This window comes from Panicum virgatum, chromosome 9K (genome assembly GCF_016808335.1).
Source record: "Panicum virgatum strain AP13 chromosome 9K, P.virgatum_v5, whole genome shotgun sequence".
NCBI lineage: Eukaryota > Viridiplantae > Streptophyta > Magnoliopsida > Poales > Poaceae > Panicum > Panicum virgatum.
The window spans coordinates 4,453,205-4,471,972 of NC_053144.1; the positions used below are offsets into that span (position 1 = coordinate 4,453,205).

General features: G+C 54.0%; 1 protein-coding gene across 1 annotated transcript; it reads left to right on the top strand.

Annotated features, from left to right (window-relative positions):
- Positions 1 to 650: 650 nt before the first annotated feature.
- On the top strand, positions 651 to 8,934 carry LOC120649504 (indole-3-acetaldehyde oxidase). Its single transcript, XM_039926315.1, has 10 exons — positions 651 to 1,367; positions 3,644 to 5,287; positions 5,540 to 5,802; positions 5,900 to 6,109; positions 6,197 to 6,415; positions 6,562 to 7,524; positions 7,786 to 7,881; positions 8,000 to 8,098; positions 8,194 to 8,383; positions 8,516 to 8,934. Exons 1-10 carry the CDS (start codon positions 1,217 to 1,219, stop codon positions 8,749 to 8,751), a joined length of 4,071 nt encoding a protein of 1,356 aa, XP_039782249.1. The 5' UTR covers positions 651 to 1,216; the 3' UTR covers positions 8,752 to 8,934.
- Positions 8,935 to 18,768: the final 9,834 nt, after the last annotated feature.

The following is an 18,768-nucleotide window of genomic DNA, read 5'->3' on the forward strand; positions in this document are numbered from 1 at the left end:
GGAGCGCCGGCCGCCGCTCCGATCCTTATCCCCCGCGCATGCCCCTACTCGACCAATCTGCTCGAGCCCATGCTCCGATCCGCCCCATCCGATCGATTCGTATCCCGGGGCGTGCGTCGCCGTCCCCTCGTCCTCACGCGAAGCCGTTTCGTGAGCGGTCGAGGCGGCGCGCGGGCGCTCGCCGGAAGGGCGCGTGGCCGGGCTCCCCCTCCCCCGTGGCGTGGAGCGCGCTGGACGTCGTCGTCGTCCGGTGGCTGGCTGGCTGGGTCGCGGCACCGGGCCAAGCTCCGATCCCGCCGAAACTGGGGAGGCCGGCTTGATCTGACAGGCCAGCGCACGGTTGCGGTTGTGTGGGAATCAATGGGAGTGCCTGTTGATGTACGTCGAGCATCATGTCGCCTCGTGACTACTACTAGATCTACGTATCGTTTCTACGAGAAGAGCCTCGCCGCTCGCGGCCGGTTACCACGATGGCTAGCTCTACTCTACCACGACCCCCCCTCCCAATCTCCCAATCAAACTCTTCCAATGACTGGAGCCTGACGCCAAAGCATGTCGCAGCTTGACGGGCCGGCAGGCGTGTGCTCCCCGGTCAGTCCCCACATCACGGCGCGCGGGTTCACGGGCCCACCGAATCCAGCGATCCATCCAGTATATTCCAACGCGCTGCCGTCCACCCATCCGGGCTCGGCGCCACTGCCGAAACGGTGGTGGTGGACAAGCTGCGGGCCGGTTCGCCTGCCGCCTCGCGTGATCGATCGATCCTGTACTCCACCTGGCCCGCCCGTCCTCCTATAGCTAGCTCGCGTGATGCTCTCGCTCCCCCTCTCCGCTTGTCAGGTGCTCTGAGTGTGGCAGCGCGTGCGCCCGTGCTTGCGCGTAGGTCAGGGGCGCTCCCTGCAGCTAGCGGTCGAGCCGGGTCCGGCTGGCCTTCGGGTGAGAACGCGAGTGCCTAGCGGGCTGGCTCCTCACTTTTTCCTGTCGCTTACCGCCGGGTGATGCACGCCCTGACGCCGGCGCCGCTGTCAGCGCGTGCATCACCACCGTCCTGCGCTGGAAGACTCGCACTCGCGCGCGGTATAAACAACAGGCCGCGAGCGAGTGCCCCTCGCTCCCTGGCCAACGTTCCGCGCGCTCCTGTAGCAGTACGTGGCCGGGAGAGGAAGCTAAAGGGGATAGCAAAGTGGTGCCTGAGGTTTCGGAGGGAGGGGGATAAATGGGGTCGGCGGCGCCAGCGCCGCCGGCGGTGGTGCTGGCCGTGAACGGCGAGCGGTACGAGGCGGCCGGCGTGGACCCGTCGACGACGCTGCTCGAGTTCCTCCGCACGCGGACGCCCGTCAGGGGCCCCAAGCTCGGCTGCGGCGAAGGTACGTGCGTGCCATGCATCTCTTCTCTCTCGTGCATCGTATCCGTTCGCCGCCCTTGCTCCTGCCTTCATTTCTTGGCCTCGTCGATGATCTGAGCACAAGAGAATCGGAAATTAACCACCTGCCACCACGTCGCACGTACTGGATTTCCTCAAGTTTTTTCTCGAAGAAATAGGGTTTCCTCAAAGTTTTTCTTTTTTGAAGAAATAGGATTTCCTCAAGGTTACTGTCGAGTACGGCGAGGAGCAGCTTGGCCATCGGTGTCCTCCCTGTGTCGGGGCAGTGGCGGATCTATGATTCTCGGGGAGGTAGAGAGAAGAGCTGGTAGAGATTGCAAGGGTGTGAATCACTTCGTCGACGTGGTGGATAGAGGACAACTTGGCTTGTAACACAGGAGTTCAGAAAAAAGGCTTCAAGAATACTGGCCGTCCAAGGGGAGAAAACGCTTAGAGATAAAAAAAATATTTACCGAGGTGATGAGTGTTAACTGAGAAAAGAAAGAAAAAAATTGACTCCCTGCACTATACGAGCCTGACCAGATCTTGGATATGCCGCGACCCAAGAACTCGCGTACCGCGAAAAGGGCTGTAGCCTCTTGATTACAATTGATTACAAGAGTCTCAGTAGCATCTGAGATTCCGAGTTCGACTTTATATGTGAGCGAATATTTTGGGATTTAATAGCGTTGTGCATTTAGTGGGAGGCGGCGTTTCCGTCGATAGCGAGGCGCATGTAGAGACTTCGTAGGGGTAGGATTTGCGGCTCCGTCTTCGAAGATGCTCATAGGGGTGTGAGTGTGCGTGCATTGTAAGTGTCTGTGTTGTACTGTGTAATCTAAAAAAACAACCCGCGTACCACGAGTCGTGGCCGAGCTTCAGCCGGTGGAGCTGAAGCGCTAAAAAATTTCTACAGTACCCGTCACATCGAATGTTCAAACATATGCATGGAGCATTAAATACAGTTGAAAAAATAATAATTACACAGTCTAACTGATTAGCTCAAGATGAATCTTTTAAATCTAATTAATCTATGATTAGATATTATTTATCAAGTCGAAATGTAATAAAATATCAAAATCAACAACTTTTCACTAATCCAATAATTGCTGTCCATACACGAGCTCCCCATTCTGTGGCTTCGTAGTGAACTGCAATAAAAAAAGGATTAAGTGGCGAGGGAACCCGCGCACACGTGCACCATGCACGCATGCCTCACCGTCCGTACGTGCACCGGTTTCGGCGACATAGGTCCATAGCTACCTTCGATTTTCCTGTTCTCCCGGTTTATCTTTGGGATGTCGCCATCTCACGGAAGCTCCAACAAAACTGAAGCCGTGGAAAATTCTCACAAGTATACTGTCCGAACAAAATCCTTACACAATATATGTCCTTTTTTTTTGAAGAAAACACTACCATTGTCCATTACTAGTACAGAAAGTTCAGCAGAAAGCGCTGTAGGGGGAATAGATACGTCCCAGGTTATTACAGGAGCTGAAGAACCCCCCGGGCATCTATAGCCTGCTCTCATACCCAAACGCGAAAGGAGGCTAGGAAGAGATAGCTATCCACGCACACTGAACATCCAGTGATTCCAGTCCAGCGCCGAGGTTGAAGACGACTCTGTTTCCAGCAGCCGACAGCTTTCACGTTTCTGCTCCTCAGGTCTTCTTCATCTATCATCAGAACATCAGCGACTAGGCCTTGTTCAGTTCGCGAAAATTATTGGATTTTAGTACTGTAACACTTTTATTATTATTTGACAATTAATGTCCAATTATAGACTAAGTAGGCTTAGAAGATTCGTCTCATTGTTTACAGTTAAACCGTGTAATGAGTTATTTTTTCAACTGCATTTAATGTTCCATACATATGTTCAAATATTCGATGTGATGGGTACTTGAGGAAAATAAGTTGCCGACCAAATGCTATCCAGGCACTATGCCAAACCTTCACGGTAGATAAAGTACGAAAGATCTCGAATTGTCAGGCTAAATAATTGGGAGGCCCCATCTCAAATTTGCCACTACATGTTAGGCCATGAGGTGGTTAGGTACTCAGGTCTGATATATATAACGAACACATTAAGAACTGTATAGCTACATACGGTGACAGTTTGCACAGCACAATTATGCTAACCGAGTGCACCTTTTTCTTTAAAGAGTAAGCAACTTTCATTTTTTTTAAAGTTATGTAATGATGCACAGATCTTTCGCGTGTTCAGTGAAAACAAACGAAGCTAACCTGTTGCTCTTTTTTCGATTTCACCCTGCTGTGCAGGCGGCTGTGGTGCATGCGTCGTCCTCGTCTCCAAGTACGACCCGGCCACCGACGAGGTGAGCGAGTCCTCGGTGAGCTCCTGCCTGACGCTGCTCCATAGCGTGGACCGCTGCTCGGTGACCACCAGCGAGGGCATTGGCAACATCAAGGATGGCTACCACCCCGTGCAGCAGCGCCTCTCAGGCTTCCACGCCTCGCAGTGCGGCTTCTGCACGCCTGGCATGTGCATGTCCATCTTCTCCGCGCTTGTCAAGGCTGACAAGGCGGCCGACCGCCCGGTCCCGCCCGCCGGTTTCTCCAAGCTCACCACATCGGAGGCTGAGAAGGCTATCTCAGGCAACCTGTGCCGGTGCACCGGGTACAGGGCCATCGTTGACGCCTGCAAGAGCTTCGCGGCCGACGTCGATCTTGAGGACCTGGGTCTCAACTGCTTCTGGAAGAAGGGTAGCGAACCTGCAGAAGTCAGCAAGTTGCCGGGCTACAACAGTGGTGCCGTCTGCACTTTCCCTGAGTTTCTCAAATCTGAGATCAATGCCTCAGTAGAGCAGGCGAACAATGCTCTGGTTCCGATTTCTGATGATGGCTGGTACCGTCCTAAGAGCATTGACGAGCTTCACAGGCTGTTCGAGTCTAATTCCTTTGATGAGAATTCTGTAAAGATCGTGGCTTCAAACACTGGGTCTGGAGTGTACAAGGATCAAGACCTCCATGACAAGTACATTGACATCAAAGGGATCCCAGAGCTTTCAGTTATCAACAGAAGCAGCAAGGGAATCGAGCTTGGATCAGTAGTGTCCATCTCTAAAGCAATCGACGTGTTGTCAGATGGAAACTTGGTCTTCAGAAAGATTGCTGATCACCTGAACAAAGTGGCTTCACCATTTGTTCGGAACACTGCAACCATAGGTGGAAACATAATCATGGCACAGAGGTTGCAGTTCCCATCAGACATTGCAACAATACTACTAGCTGCAGGTTCAACCGTCACTATCCAGGTGGCTTCCAAAAGGCTATGCCTCACTTTGGAAGAGTTCTTGCAGCAACCTCCATGCGATTCTAGGACCCTGTTGCTGAGCATATTCATCCCAGATAGGGTGTCAGATGGCATCACCTTTGAGACTTTCCGAGCCGCCCCTCGTCCATGTGGCAATGCTGTCTCATATGTTAATTCCGCTTTCTTGGCAAGGTCATCAGGAGGCGATCACATTGAGGATATATGCTTGGCGTTCGGTGCTTACGGAGCCGATCATGCCATCAGAGCAAGGAAGGTTGAGGATTTCCTGAAGGGCAAATCGGTGACCTCTTCTGTTATACTTGAAGCAGTTCAGTTGCTTAAAGAGACGATTTCACCATCCGAAGGCACAACACATCCTGAGTATAGAATCAGCTTGGCTGTCAGTTTCTTGTTCACCTTCCTATCTTCCCTTGCCAACAGCTTGAATGAAGCAACAGAGATTAATGTTCCCAATGGGTCATATATGAATGGAGTCACAAATGGAAGTGTTGAGCACTCACCAGTGGATCATCTTAAGGCTGACATCAATGATTTGCCAATACGCTCAAGACAAGAAATGATTTTCAATGATGAATACAAGCCAGTTGGCAAGCCAATGAAGAAAACTGGGGCAGAGCTCCAAGCATCTGGTATTACTCTTATACCAACATATATGCTGATTTAGCTTAGATCCATCTACATACCTAGAGCTTCTGAAGATATTTATTGTAAATCTTGTCTTTTTCATAATTCACAAAATAGCTGTCTGATGTTATTTTGTTGATTTTTACTAAGACAGTTTAGTCAGGACAAAATAACCATTCCATATTTTTTCATTCCATGTTTAGTGCCTATAGTTTCCCAGAAAAATGCACTTAACCATATTCCTTTTACTAACACAGGGGAGGCTGTTTATGTTGATGATATCCCTGCTCCCAAGGATTGCCTCTATGGAGCATTTATTTATAGCACACACCCTTATGCTCATGTTAAGGGTGTCAACTTTAAAACATCTTTGGCTTCGAAAAAGGTCATCGCAGTTATCACTGCAAAGGATATTCCCACTGGTGGAGAAAATATTGGATCTACCTTCCCAATGCTGGGAGATGAACCACTTTTTGCGGATCCAGTTGCTGAATTCGCTGGTCAGAATATTGGTGTCGTGGTAATGTTTCTTTATTGTTCTTTCAGATTACACAAAACCAGCTATTTGTTTTGTCTACCCAAACCTTACTGTGCTGAGTTGCTTTTCTATCACTCAGATTGCTGAAACACAGAGGTACGCCTATATGGCAGCAAAGCAAGCCGTTATTGACTACAGCACAGAAAATCTGCAGCCACCAATTCTGACAATAGAAGATGCCATCCAACGAAACAGCTACTTCCAAGTCCCCCCAAGTTTAGCTCCCAAGCCTGTTGGTGACTACAACCAAGGGATGTCTGAAGCTGATCACAAGATTATATCAGCTGAGGTACAGACCTTGATATGTTTCAAGATGATGTATGTATGAGTTTCCAACAAGGCCAAACATACTACTAATTGTTTTTTGTTTCTGCAGGTCAAACTTGGGTCCCAGTATTATTTTTACATGGAGACACAAGTGGCACTTGCTATTCCTGATGAAGATAACTGCATAACCATCTATTCATCAACACAAATACCTGAGGTCACACAAAATGTGGTTGCAAGGTGCCTTGGCATTCCATTTCACAATGTCCGTCTCATCACCAGAAGAGTTGGAGGAGGCTTTGGTGGAAAGGCAATGAAAGCAATACATGTAAGTCCTGAGTAACTAGAACTTCGCTTTGCCAGATATTTGAACTTTTAGTTACCAGTATACTGCCAAGGGATATTCATAATCTGACCAGATAACAGTTTGAGATAATGTGTGCTAGAGATGACGATGAATTACCTCTTTGTCAGGTTGCATGTGCATGTGCTGTTGCTGCATTCAAGCTACGGCGTCCTGTTCGGATGTATCTCGATCGCAAGACAGACATGATAATAGCAGGTGGGCGGCATCCTATGAAGGTGAAGTACTCTGTTGGGTTCAAATCAGATGGCAAGATCACGGCCTTGCACCTTGACCTTGGTATCAATGCTGGAATATCACCGGATGTGAGTCCATTGATGCCACCTGCTATCATAGGCGCTCTCAAAAAGTACAATTGGGGCAATCTTGCATTTGACGCCAAGGTCTGCAAGACAAATGTCTCATCGAAATCAGCAATGAGGGGTCCTGGAGATGTACAGGGCTCTTTCATTGCTGAAGCCATCATTGAGCATGTTGCTTCAGCACTCTCAGTTGACACTAACACCATCAGGAGGAAGAATCTGCATGACTATAAGAGCCTTGCAGTGTTCTATGGAGAAAGTGCAGGTGAAGCTTCTACATACAGCCTGGCCACCATGTTTGATAAGCTGGCCTCATCTCCAGACTACCAGCAGAGAGCTGAAATGGTTGAGCACTTCAACAGAAGCAATATGTGGAAGAAACGTGGCATTTCTTGTGTGCCAATCACATACGAGGTGCGGCTTCGGCCAACTCCAGGCAAGGTGTCTATCATGAATGATGGTTCCATTGCGGTTGAGGTTGGAGGTGTTGAGATAGGGCAAGGGCTGTGGACGAAAGTGAAGCAGATGACGGCATTCGGGTTGGGACAGTTGTGTACTGACGGCGGCGAATGCCTCCTTGACAAGGTGCGGGTTATCCAGGCCGACACATTGAGCATGATCCAGGGAGGGTTCACCGGTGGGAGCACCACTTCTGAAACCAGCTGTGAAGCGGTTCGACTGTCCTGTGCCGCACTTGTTGACAGGCTTAAGCCTATAAAGGAGAGCCTGGAGGCGACTGGCACAGTGGAATGGAGCGCCATAATTGCTCAGGTAAGGGTAAACCATGTAAATTCAGTATTTGTTCAAAACAATACCAAGAAGATTCAAAGTAGCTTTAATCTTCTCTCCCTCCTTTATATCATCAATAAACTGCAAGTACTAGCAGTAGCACTTTAGTGGTGGGATCGTGCATGACATTTGTTCCTCAATAAACTGTAAAGTGCTACTGCTACTTCAGTGGTGAGATAAATTGTGCACAGTACCTGACACTTCCAATTGTTCATGGCATTTTTTTTTTACCCTCACATGCAGGCAAGTATGGCAAGTGTGAACTTATCGGCACATGCATACTGGACCCCTGATCCATCATTCAGTAGCTACTTGAACTATGGAGCTGCCATTAGTGAGGTATCCCTGATCCAAATTGCAATAACGACACTGCAGATTCAGTTACAAAGCTAAATTGTCGAAGGCTGCAGCTTCGGTCCTGCTCATTGCTGACAAATGATTCGAAACTTGACCACAGGTGGAAGTTGACGTCCTGACAGGAGCAACAACAATTCTAAGAAGTGATCTCGTGTACGATTGTGGGCAAAGCCTGAACCCAGCAGTAGACTTGGGCCAGGTTAGTCCTGAAATACTAACTGCTTGCGCACATCACTGCATGAATGGAAACGTGCTCCTCCTCCGAACACTGGTTTTGAATCTTGATTAACTCAGGTGGAAGGTGCATTTGTCCAAGGAGTGGGCTTCTTCACAAATGAGGAGTATGCAACGAACTCTGATGGCATGGTCATCAACGATGGCACATGGACGTACAAGATCCCCACGGTTGACACCATCCCGAAGCAGTTCAACGTCGAGCTGATCAACAGCGCCCGCGACCAGAAGCGTGTCCTCTCTTCGAAGGGTGAGCCTTCTCTAGCAATTTTCATCCTCTCCCTACATTCTTGCAGACCATGTCAATCTCCTGGGAGCTGAAAACACTCTTAAGTTGCCTGCGCGGCTGCACCCCTGACATCCCGTGTCTCTTTGTTTGCAGCATCGGGTGAGCCACCTCTGCTTCTCGCGTGCTCGGTGCACTGCGCGATGAGGGAGGCCATCAGGGCCGCCAGGAAGGAGTTCTCGGTCTGCACCGGGCCAGCAAACTCCGCCGTCACGTTCCAGATGGACGTCCCGGCGACGATGCCCGTCGTGAAGGAGCTCTGCGGCCTAGACGTCGTCGAGAGGTACCTCGAGAGCGTGTCCGCTGCCGGCCCAATCACCGCGAAAGCATAGATCCAGCAGGCACACTGCCCATGACGAACGAGGTTAATCAGTCAGTGTAAAATAGTATTACAAATAAATGGCATGGCATGCCTAGCTTGTAAGGTGTGATGCTCTGAATCTCTGATCATGTACAGAAAACATAGAGGGAAACTAAACTAACAAGTGCCGGGCAGTGCGAATTCGTGGGTGGAATCATGTGATTTCGACTGGGTTCTGAAGCAATATCTTCGTTCAGGGGCGTGTCGCACTCGCACCTGCCTTGCGCGTAGATGGGGATCGGATTGGACCAGCTAGGTTAGGCCTTGCCGTCGCCGCGGCACGGGACGCCATGCTTTCGGCCTCGCGCCCTCGGCGCCGGCCTCAACGGCGGCCATTCCTCCTCCACGCGCCGTGGTTGGTCCCGTGCCGGCTGGCCATGGGGGCGCGGCAGCCGCGAACAGGCGCCGCGGCGGGGGAGCGAGATCACCTCTGCTTGATTTCGCGGGAGCCGCGTGCCCCTAACGCACGGGGCCTGATGGCCGATGCTGCGTGGACTTTGCCGCTGCCATTGGGCCCGGTGATTGATGGCGCATTCCGCCCGCCGCCGCCGCCGCCGCCGCCAACCAGCCAGGCAGCCTCGGGCTGCCGGAGCGGCCGGACGTTGCGTCCGATTTGGTCTCGGTGCTTCTCGGCCGATCGATCACAATCTAACGGATGTGAAGCGCGCGCAGTTCGTCTTCCGTGGGCACTAGTGCACTACGGTCATAACAGGTTTGCTACATTGGCTGATAGTGATCGGCGATACCCAGCGCTTGATTGATTTGTTGCTCAAAAAAAAAGCGCTTGATTAATTTTTGCTTGACGCCATCGCAATTGTAATGACACTATCAGTTTGTAGCCTTGTACAAAATCCTCGAGGTTTATACAAGATTCGATCATCAGGCCTATAGAATTCTGGCTGTCAGATTTTCCTTTAGACAAAACATAAGAAATATATTTTTTTTGATCCCCTAAACTATTAAATTTATAAACAAATTCTAGAAGACAACAATGTGCTCAAACGCACTCACCGGATACCCTTCGTTTGGGTAAAAACACCGAAGTATCCATTTTTTTATTGGAGTATCTAGATATAAGGGATCCCACCATGATTCTTCACGTGAAATTCTTTTACAAAAAAGTATATTGCTACAGGTCAGATTTGGACACTTCCTATTGATTATATGAGTATAAATTTGTCAGGGTGAACTCCATCAGACATGATGTCTGCTGCTTTGTTGAAAAGCTGATTTTGCTTGAGGGTTTAGGATTTGGATAAGCCGATTCTCTTGTGCTTTTCATCCTTTCGCAGCACAGGTATGATGTAGCCACGCGCATGGTAAAAAAAAATGGGTATCTGGGAGAAATTTGACCAGATTACAGACTTGATCGAAATTTGTTCAAACATACTCCGGGCTTACATTTCCATCTACCGACTACCGGAGGCCCGGTCAGCGCCAACGCAGGTCAGCAGATGACAAGGCAGCCAGCCAGCGCTTCGCCTATCCAGGCCGCCGGTGACGTCAGCGTCTACCTCAAGCTCACCGCCGGCCGCAGGCCTGCAGAAGCGCCGGGGAACTCGTGTATAACCAGTAGAGGTGAGGGAGCAGCCGTGCGCGAGAGCCGCTCCGTTGTGCGGTTGTGCCGTGCAGCGAAGCGAAGGAGCGCGAGGGTGCCGGACCACTGCCGCCGGTAGGTCATCCAAGCTGCGGACGACGGAGGAGGGGATGGTGGGGAGCAATGCGGCGGCGGCGGCGGTGCTGGCCGTGAACGGCGAGCGGTACTAGGCCGCAGGCGTAGACCCGTCGAGGACGCTGCTCGAGTTGCCACATTGTCTGTGCTTGCTCGATCTGCGGAACACCTACTGCTGCTGTGTAGCATGCCTGCTAGTCCTTTTAGACAATTCCTCAGATGTAATACAGATCGATGCGCGCGCTGTTTGGGGTGTCATTGGTCGAAGGCGAGCAACGCAACGCCGCAAAACGTTCTGAGCGGCGAACGCCGGCGGTGCTCCGGCGAGCCGAAGCCGCATAGAGCGAGGCGGCGGCGTTCATGGCGCGCGCGTCTGCCGGTCTTGTCGTCGTTCGAGACGCAACGCCGAGCATGATATAAGCATCCAGGTTGCATGATGAACATGCGCGCATAGGGAGGGAACCAAGTCCCGGGGTGCGGCAGCTCTCCGGCGAGCCAGGGTATGCAGCCACGGCGGCGTCCCTGCGACGACCGGGGAGGACGGTGTTGGAGAAATACCGACCGGGGGTGGACGGTATTTCAAATACCGTCCACCCCTAGCACCCTTTTAGCCGTTGGATTGGACTCGTACGGTCCGGATCGAGCGAGGACTCGGTCGTCCTTCTCAGGCAGGCGCGCCCGCGCCCGGGACCGGGAGGTGGATGCCGCCAGCGCCATGGCGGAGGGGTTCGGAGGCGGGAGGCGGGCTCGTTGGCCGAGGACGCGGGGGACTTCGCCTCCGCTTCCTTCGAGGACTGCCCTCGCGCGCTCTTGTCTGGGCAGTCGTCCGTGGGGCGCCCAGCCAGCGCCGGCGACCGACTCCGCACCATGCATCAGAGGATGCAGCCGTAGCCCATGGTCTGACTGCTCCAAGGGGAAAAGAGGCGGCGCGGCGGCGACGACGACGACCTTGCTGTGGCCGTCGTTCGAAAGGACGAGCAGTACGTCAGCGTCCGCGTTGCATGTCAAGGCGTGCGCGCTGGCCGCGGCGTCGCGGCTGGCCGGGGTCAGACCAGCAGGCACCCCGCTGAGCCACCGCGTGCCGTGGAGACGGAGTGCAGGCGCAACTGTGTAGTGTGTTTGCACACCGGGACGCCATGGAGGCTGACCTGTCCCTGGAGGAAGGAGGGGGAGCTCACCATGACACCGATGCCTGCGGCACGGGGCTCTCCGGCGAGACACAGTGTGCAGCAGCAGGGGCGGCATCCTCGCGACCACGGGGGTGGACGCTATTGACACCAGGGGTGGACGGTATTTCAAACACCGTCCTCCCTGGGCTCCTGACAGCCGTCCGATGGAACACATGCGGTCGGGATCGCGCTCGGGGTCTGACCGTCCTCGTCAGGAAGACGCAGGAGCTGGACGGTGGCATGGCGCCACGGCTGAGGCCGAAGGCTCAGGTCAGATTGATCAAGGGGTCGTGGAGCAGCGGCCAGTGGCGATCCCGACGCTCGAGGACGCGGCGCGGGGGAACTTCGTTGCTGCTCGCTTCCAGTCTTCCAGATCATCTCGTGCGCTCCGGGCTACCGTCCATGGGCGAACACGGGTATGGCCAACCGACCGTGGGGCCGTCGGGTCGAGCTCGCCGTCCTTGCCGCCGGCGGGTACGAGGCGGCGATCACGGCGAGGGAGCTGCCCGTGGGAACGCGCACGTGCGCGTCCGTCCCGAGCTGCACCAGCGCCGCGTGAACACCTCGTTGCCCACGGCGACGCCGGCCGGTCACGCGCGTGGCCTAGCTTGGAAGTCCGGCCGCACGCCGGCGATGGCCCGGGACCATGCCGCCATAGACCGTGAGTACATGACGATGAGGTCGATACCCCTGCTCGGCGAACGCGGACAGCACCTGCGGGTTTGGCATGTTGAGATAGAAAAGATGATGCGACGAACACCAAACGTTGTGGGCTTGTGGCAGTGTTATTTCTTTCTTCAGATTATTCAGTGAGCTTCTGTGGTTTTGTGGAGGCACTTCCAGCCTTTGACGTCTGAATCTATCAATGCGTGGTGTAGCGGTGTCTGAATCTATTAATGTGCTACAGGTTTTTCCTCTGTTCACTCAATTTCTAGATTAATCTTCAGACTAGGAGAATTCTGAATATGAACCCGTGGACAATCTGATCATAAAATGCCAGACTAGGAGAATTCTGAATATGAACCCACGGTCTCAACAGCGAACGCCGCCGGCGCTCCGGCGAGCCGAAGCACAGAGCGAGGCGGCGTTCATGGGGCGGACGTCTGGCATGGCTGTGGTCGTTCGAAACGTCGAGCATGATATCGGCATCCAGGTTGCGTGCTGAACATTAGAGAGAGGGAGGCAACCAAGTCCGGGGTTGCGGCAGCTCTCCGGCGAGCCACGGCGGCGTCCCCACGGCGACCGGGGAGGACGGTGTTCGAAATTCCGACCGGGGGTGGACGGCCCTTGGTACCCTTTCAGCCGTTAGATCGGACTCGTGCGGCCCGGATCCATCGAGGACACGGTCGTCCTCGTAAGGCAGGCAGCGCCCGCGCCCGGGACGGGAGATGGATGCCGCCAGCGCCATGGCGGAGGTCCGGAGGCCGGAGGCGGGCTCGTCGGCCGAGGACGCGGGGGACGTCGCCTCCGCTTCCTTCGAGGACTGCCCTCGCGCGCTCTAGTCTGGGCAGTCGTCCGTGGGGCCGCCGGCTCGTACCTCGTCGTCGCCGCCGGCGCGAGCTTCCTACCGCTGCGAGTTCCATCGCAGCGCGTGATCGAAGTGGACGCTGGGACAGAGACATCGACCGCAGAAACGGCGTTCTACTTTGCAGCGAGGTTCAGACTTAGCTAGTCAGGGTCTCAGGGAGACTGGTTCAGCTCTGAAGAAACCTCTTGAGATTATTCAGAGTTTCTTTGTGGCTTCGTTAAAGGGCTGAAGTCATCTTGTGTTCACGTTCGAGAACTAGTGCCTGCCTACCTGGACCTGGACGATTCACTTGTTGAAGCTGATCAGTTCGAATCTACCAATACGGATTAATACTTGCCTTGACAATCCCAGCGTGCAAGGCCCTGAGCAGCCAGCAGCTTAGCCGTGCTCAAGCAGTTGTTGGCTGTTGCAGATTCACCGGCAGCTGCAGGCTGCGCTCGTCCATTCGCCACTTTTGCGCGCAAGGCACTGAACTTCTGTTTGCACTTCACTGCTCAGATTTTTGTCTGCACCCAGCTGCATAGTTGTGAAGGATTTCACAATGAGGCATCTCGCTTTCGCGATGGCAAATCATATCATATAGTTACAAATGAAAGATTACTTACAGTCAACCTTTCTGTCAGATAACACATGACAGTGTGGATTCCGAATTCCAAAATTTTAGCGCTCATTATTTTCCAAAGAAAAATTAGAATCATTGGCTCCATCATAGATAGAACAAGACAGTTGGGGTTGGAGCTAATTGAGTGCGCGAGCTGAGTGAAAATCTTCTCTGTACAATCGTTTTTTAGATTAATTTTCAGACAACGAGACTGAAAATAACAATTTCATTTACTAGAGCCCTTCATCTTCACCACTCAAAGCCTCAAAGGAACCACCAACGCTGAACTATTTTAAGAGATCTTTGTCGATCCTTTCATCTAAAAAAAACAGGCAATATATAGTTGTTCATTCAGCCAAGCTATATACAGCTGTTCCAGGAGACGGCGTCCTTAACTCAAAAAAAAAAAAAACAGAGAGAGAGAGAGAGACGGCATCCCGGCCCGGCGCGGCATGGCTTATGTAGCCGCAGGCCGCAGCGGTAGTACGCGGCGATCTGGTTCTTGAGCGGGAGCAGCGCCGTCCGGCGATAGTTGCCCGCGAAGATCATGTGAGAGCGCCCAGCGCCGGTGGGCTGGCTCCGCGACGCGCACCAGAGGATGCAGCCGTAGCCCGTAGTCCGACGGCTCCAAGGGGAAAAGGTGCGGCACGGCGGCGGCGGCGGCGGCGGCGACGACCGTGTTGTCTCCGTCGTTCGAAAGGACCGGGTCCGACCAGCAGGCACCCCGGCGAGCCACCGAGTGCCGTGGAGACGGAGCACATACGGCGCAACTGTGTTCGTTCGCACACCAGGCCGGACGCCATGGAGGCTGACCTCCTCCGGGAGAATGGAAAGGGAGCTCACCAATGCCCGCCGGTGTGGGGGCGCTCTGGCGAGCCACGGTGTGCAGCAGAGGCGGCGTCCTTGCGACGACCAGGGGCGGACGGTATTGACCCGGGGTGGACGGTATTTCAAATACCGTCCACCCTGGGTCCCTGACGGACGTCCGATCCAACACGGGCAGCCCAGATTGAGAGTGGATCGCGCTCGGAGCTTATCGTCCTCGTCCGGCAGGCGCGGGAGCTGCACGGTGGCATAGGCCACGGCGGAGGCCGGAGGCTCAGGTCGCATTGATCACCGGGTCGTGGGGAAGCGACCGGCGCCCGGCGGCAACCCCGCCGGTCGAGGACGAGGAGGAACTTGGTTGCCGCTCGCTTCCAGTCTTCCAGAACATCTCGTGCGCTGTGGGCGACCGTCCATGGGTGCACCCTGGAACGTGGTGGAGCACGGCTGCGGGCTCATCGGCCGAGGACGCGACGTCGTCACCGCTTCCTTCTAGGACAGCCCTCGCACGCTCCAGTCTGGGGATCTGGGCAAGCGTCCGTGGGGTTGCTGGCTCGTACCTCGTCAATCGTCATCGCCGCCGGCGCGAGCTTCCTACGGCAGTACCGCTCCGAGATCCATCGCAGCGCAGGCACGCAGCATCGGAGTGGACGGTGGGACAGAGAGTGCGGCTGCAGCAACAACGTTCTACTTTGCAGCTAGATTCAGGGAGCAACGACTGGGCAATTTCTGAAAAGAAAAACCCTCTTGAAATTATTCAAAGTGTATTTGTGGCTTTGTCAAAGGGCTCGAGTCATCTTGTGAGAACTTGTTGCCCGGACGATTGACTTGCTGAAGTTGATCAATTGGAATCTATCACTAAGTGTCAGTACCTTTCCCTGACAATCCCAGTGCGCAAGGCGCTGAGCAGCCCACGCGGGGCTCAAGCTCTTGGTGCGGATTCCCCGGCAGCGGCAGTAGTCGCGACCGGACCGAAGAACAGCTTCGCGCGCTGCATGTCGCCGCAGCGGCCAGCGGGAGTACGCGGTGAGCAGGTTCTCGAGCAGGAGAACAGCCCTGCCCAGCGGTAGTTGATCGACCGGCTCCGCGACGCGCACCAGAGACGGAGGACATGCGCGCAACTGCGCTCGCGCACCAGGACGCCATGGAGGCTGACCTCTTCCAGGACGAAGGAGAGGGAGCTCACCAATGCCTGCGGCGCGGGGGCTCTCCGGCGAGCCACGGGGTGCGGCAGGGGCGCCGTTTTTTTTCTTTTTTTTTAGATCACAGGGGCGCCGTCGTGGCGACGGCCGGGGGCGGACGCTGTTGACCGTGGGTGGACGGTATTTCAAATACCGTCCACCCTGGGCCCCTGACAGACGTCCGATGGAACACGTGCGGCGCAGATCGAAAGCGGATCGCGCTCGGGGCTGGCCGTCCCCGTCAGGCGGGAGCGGGAGCTGACCGGTGGCATGGCGCCACGGCGGAGGCTGAAGGCTCAGATCAGATCGATCACGGGGTCGTGGAGCAGCGGCCGCCGGCGATCCCGCCGGTCGAGCACGCGGGGAACCTCGTTGCCGCTCGCTTCCGTCTTCCAGAACATCTCCTGCGCTCTGGAGGGCCGTCTCCATGGGCCCGGAGGCCCGGACAGGGGTACGGCCAACCGACCGCGAGGCCGTCGGGTCAACCTCGTCGTCCTCGCCGCCGGCGGGTACGAGGAGGCGAGCGCCTCTGTAACGCCCTGCCTCGCGGACAGTCCGCTTGGTACAGCGGACGATCCACGACGGCTATGTTTCACCTGCTTCGTGACCGAGGATCGTCGATCGCCGCCACGTGCCGGCTATCGAGCCTTCCTGGCCACCCCGTACGCCGCATTGAAGGCGAGCACATCCTCCTCCACCCACCCCGCGCCCACTCCCTCACTCTCTCTCGGTTCACTCTCCCTCTCCCTCCCGACGCCATGGACGACGCGTGAGCACTCCCGTTCGCCGGCCGATTTCGCGAGCTCTCCCCCATGGATTTCAAATCCATCGCACCGGAAGCTCGACCACCTCCCTAGCTCCCTCCTCAACCTCTCCAACCACAGCCACAACCCCCACCTCGCCGGGAATCTCGGATTCCCCGGCCGTCGGTCTTAATTTGGTCCAAACTCGATCTCACCGTGGAACTCCATCGTCCGAGCACCGTTTCCTTCGCCCAATGGCTCAAATTGATTGTAAGTGAGTCGCTAATGCTCATGCTTCCCTCGTTCCTCCACGTTCTTGTTGTTTCCACGCACGTTCACGAAGATGTCGTTTTGACCGCCACGGGCCGCACGTCGCCGACTAGGTTAGGCTTGAGTTCTTCGCGTGCATCACCCATGCCCGTGTGCGCCTCGTCCAGTAGATGGTGTAGTGCTAGCCTCGCCGTCGGTCGGGCCATCGTCGACGGGAACGGCGCGCCGCGGCACCACGCCGGCCACACTGGTGGCGGCGCGCGGTGTCAAAAGATAGGAATCACGGACAGTCCGCCTAGGAGGGCCAGACAATCCGCAGGTCAAGTTAGAAGTTGTCCAGAGATGATGTTGTCTCTGGTGTTTTCGTAGGATTGAACTGCGGACGGTCCGCTATTGGAGAGCGGACAGTCCGCCGTAGAGTCTAGAATTTTGTCCAGAGACGTTATCGTCTCTACTCTCTAGTGGAATTGGCAGTGTGAACTGCTGACGGTCCGCCAAGGAGGGCCGGACAGTCCGCCGTAGAAATTAAAAATTTGTCCAGAGGCGTCGTTGACTCTGGTGGTTTTGCGGAGTTAAACTGCGGACAGTCCGCTATTTTGGAGCGAACAGTCCGCCGTATAGATTTGGAATTGTCCAGAGAGGTAGTTGGTTCTGGTGGGTCTGCAGAGTTGAACCGCGGACGGTCCGTCACTTGGGTGCGGACAGTCCGCAGGGCATTTCAGTTTGAAGTATAGTAGTTGCATCATTGAGCTGCACTCAATTATTTCATATGCATTTGTGTAGCATCCGCCGTTGAGGACGTCGTGTTTGAGGTGATTGCGGCACTGCAGGAGCAGCCGGAGCAAGCCCAGGAGGAGAGGCGTGAGAACCCGGCCCAAGGCCCGCCTGACCCTAGCTCTGAGCAACAGTCCGAAGGCAAGCCCCGGTTCACATCCGATTATTTCAAATTATGACACCTTTATATGTCTCTATTATTTGTGCATTAGGTTTAGGAATTGTTTGAAACCATAGTTGCATGATCCTTAGGTCTTCTTGAGTTATACTAGTATGTATAGGACGATAGAAGTGTTATGCTTAATGGTTTCCGGTAGAAGACGGGTGCTCTCCTGCCACTTGCGAGATATAAGATGATTAGAAGTCGAGTAATTTCCTGTTACTCGTGAGATATAGGATGTATGACTATTTCAGTACATGAATATTTGAGTATGAATTGAGATAAATGGATAATGTGATACCGGACGGGGAAATGATGACAATGTATAGGTATGGTAGCAGGACAGGGTTACTGAGTGTCTTAGCCCCGTCTGTGTCGATTAAGGACCGTCCGTTATTGGCAGTCCTGATCGGGGATGGAACTGTACTAACCGCATACCGGGAGTAGGAGGTAGTCGAAACCGTTAAGCCTAGTACTGCCCTGCTTCGAAAGTACATGACTCCTTCCCACCCCTTAGGGTAGTCGAGTGGCCGCAGAGAATTGGCTTGCATGTATTTATTTTTGGTGGTCTCTCGTAGGGCTCGGCTGACTATACGCTGGTGGGGCAGTCCTGTAGTTCATGGCGGGGAGGAGAATGGTTGGTGCGTGTGGTCCGACGGGGCCTAAGTGTGCCGTGTTGGTTAGGTCTACCTTGCAAGGTTAAAACGAATCGATTCGCCGGGTCTCGCGGATATGAGGGCCTCGATCTCTTTGTCGCCTCGTGGAAATGAATTAGAAATGTTAGTGATAAATAATGAAACTATTTTGAATCATTATTGTAATGCTCCAACAAGATTGTTGTAGATATGCCAATATTAGATGAGAGTCTTTCTATATAGAACATGTGGCTAAAACATTGAAGGTAAGGATTCAACTATAGATGTTTTTCTGCAAAACAACCCGCTGGCCAGAAAGCCGTGCATGTCTAGATAGAGGCTATGTATACCCCTGGTCAGGTAAGCCTAGTATACTCAGGGTTTATTGCCACAATTATTTTAGGACACCCGGACGTTGACTTCTGTACCTGCT

Bases quoted from the DNA above. Each gene is read 5' to 3' on its own strand.
- LOC120649504 (XM_039926315.1), top strand. From the start codon at position 1,217: ATGGGGTCGGCGGCGCCAGCGCCGCCGGCGGTGGTGCTGGCCGTGAAC. The intron at 5,288-5,539 runs GTATTACTCTTA...TTACTAACACAG, and splicing joins GGCAGAGCTCCAAGCATCTG to GGGAGGCTGTTTATGTTGAT. The intron at 6,416-6,561 runs GTAAGTCCTGAG...CCTCTTTGTCAG, and splicing joins AGGCAATGAAAGCAATACAT to GTTGCATGTGCATGTGCTGT.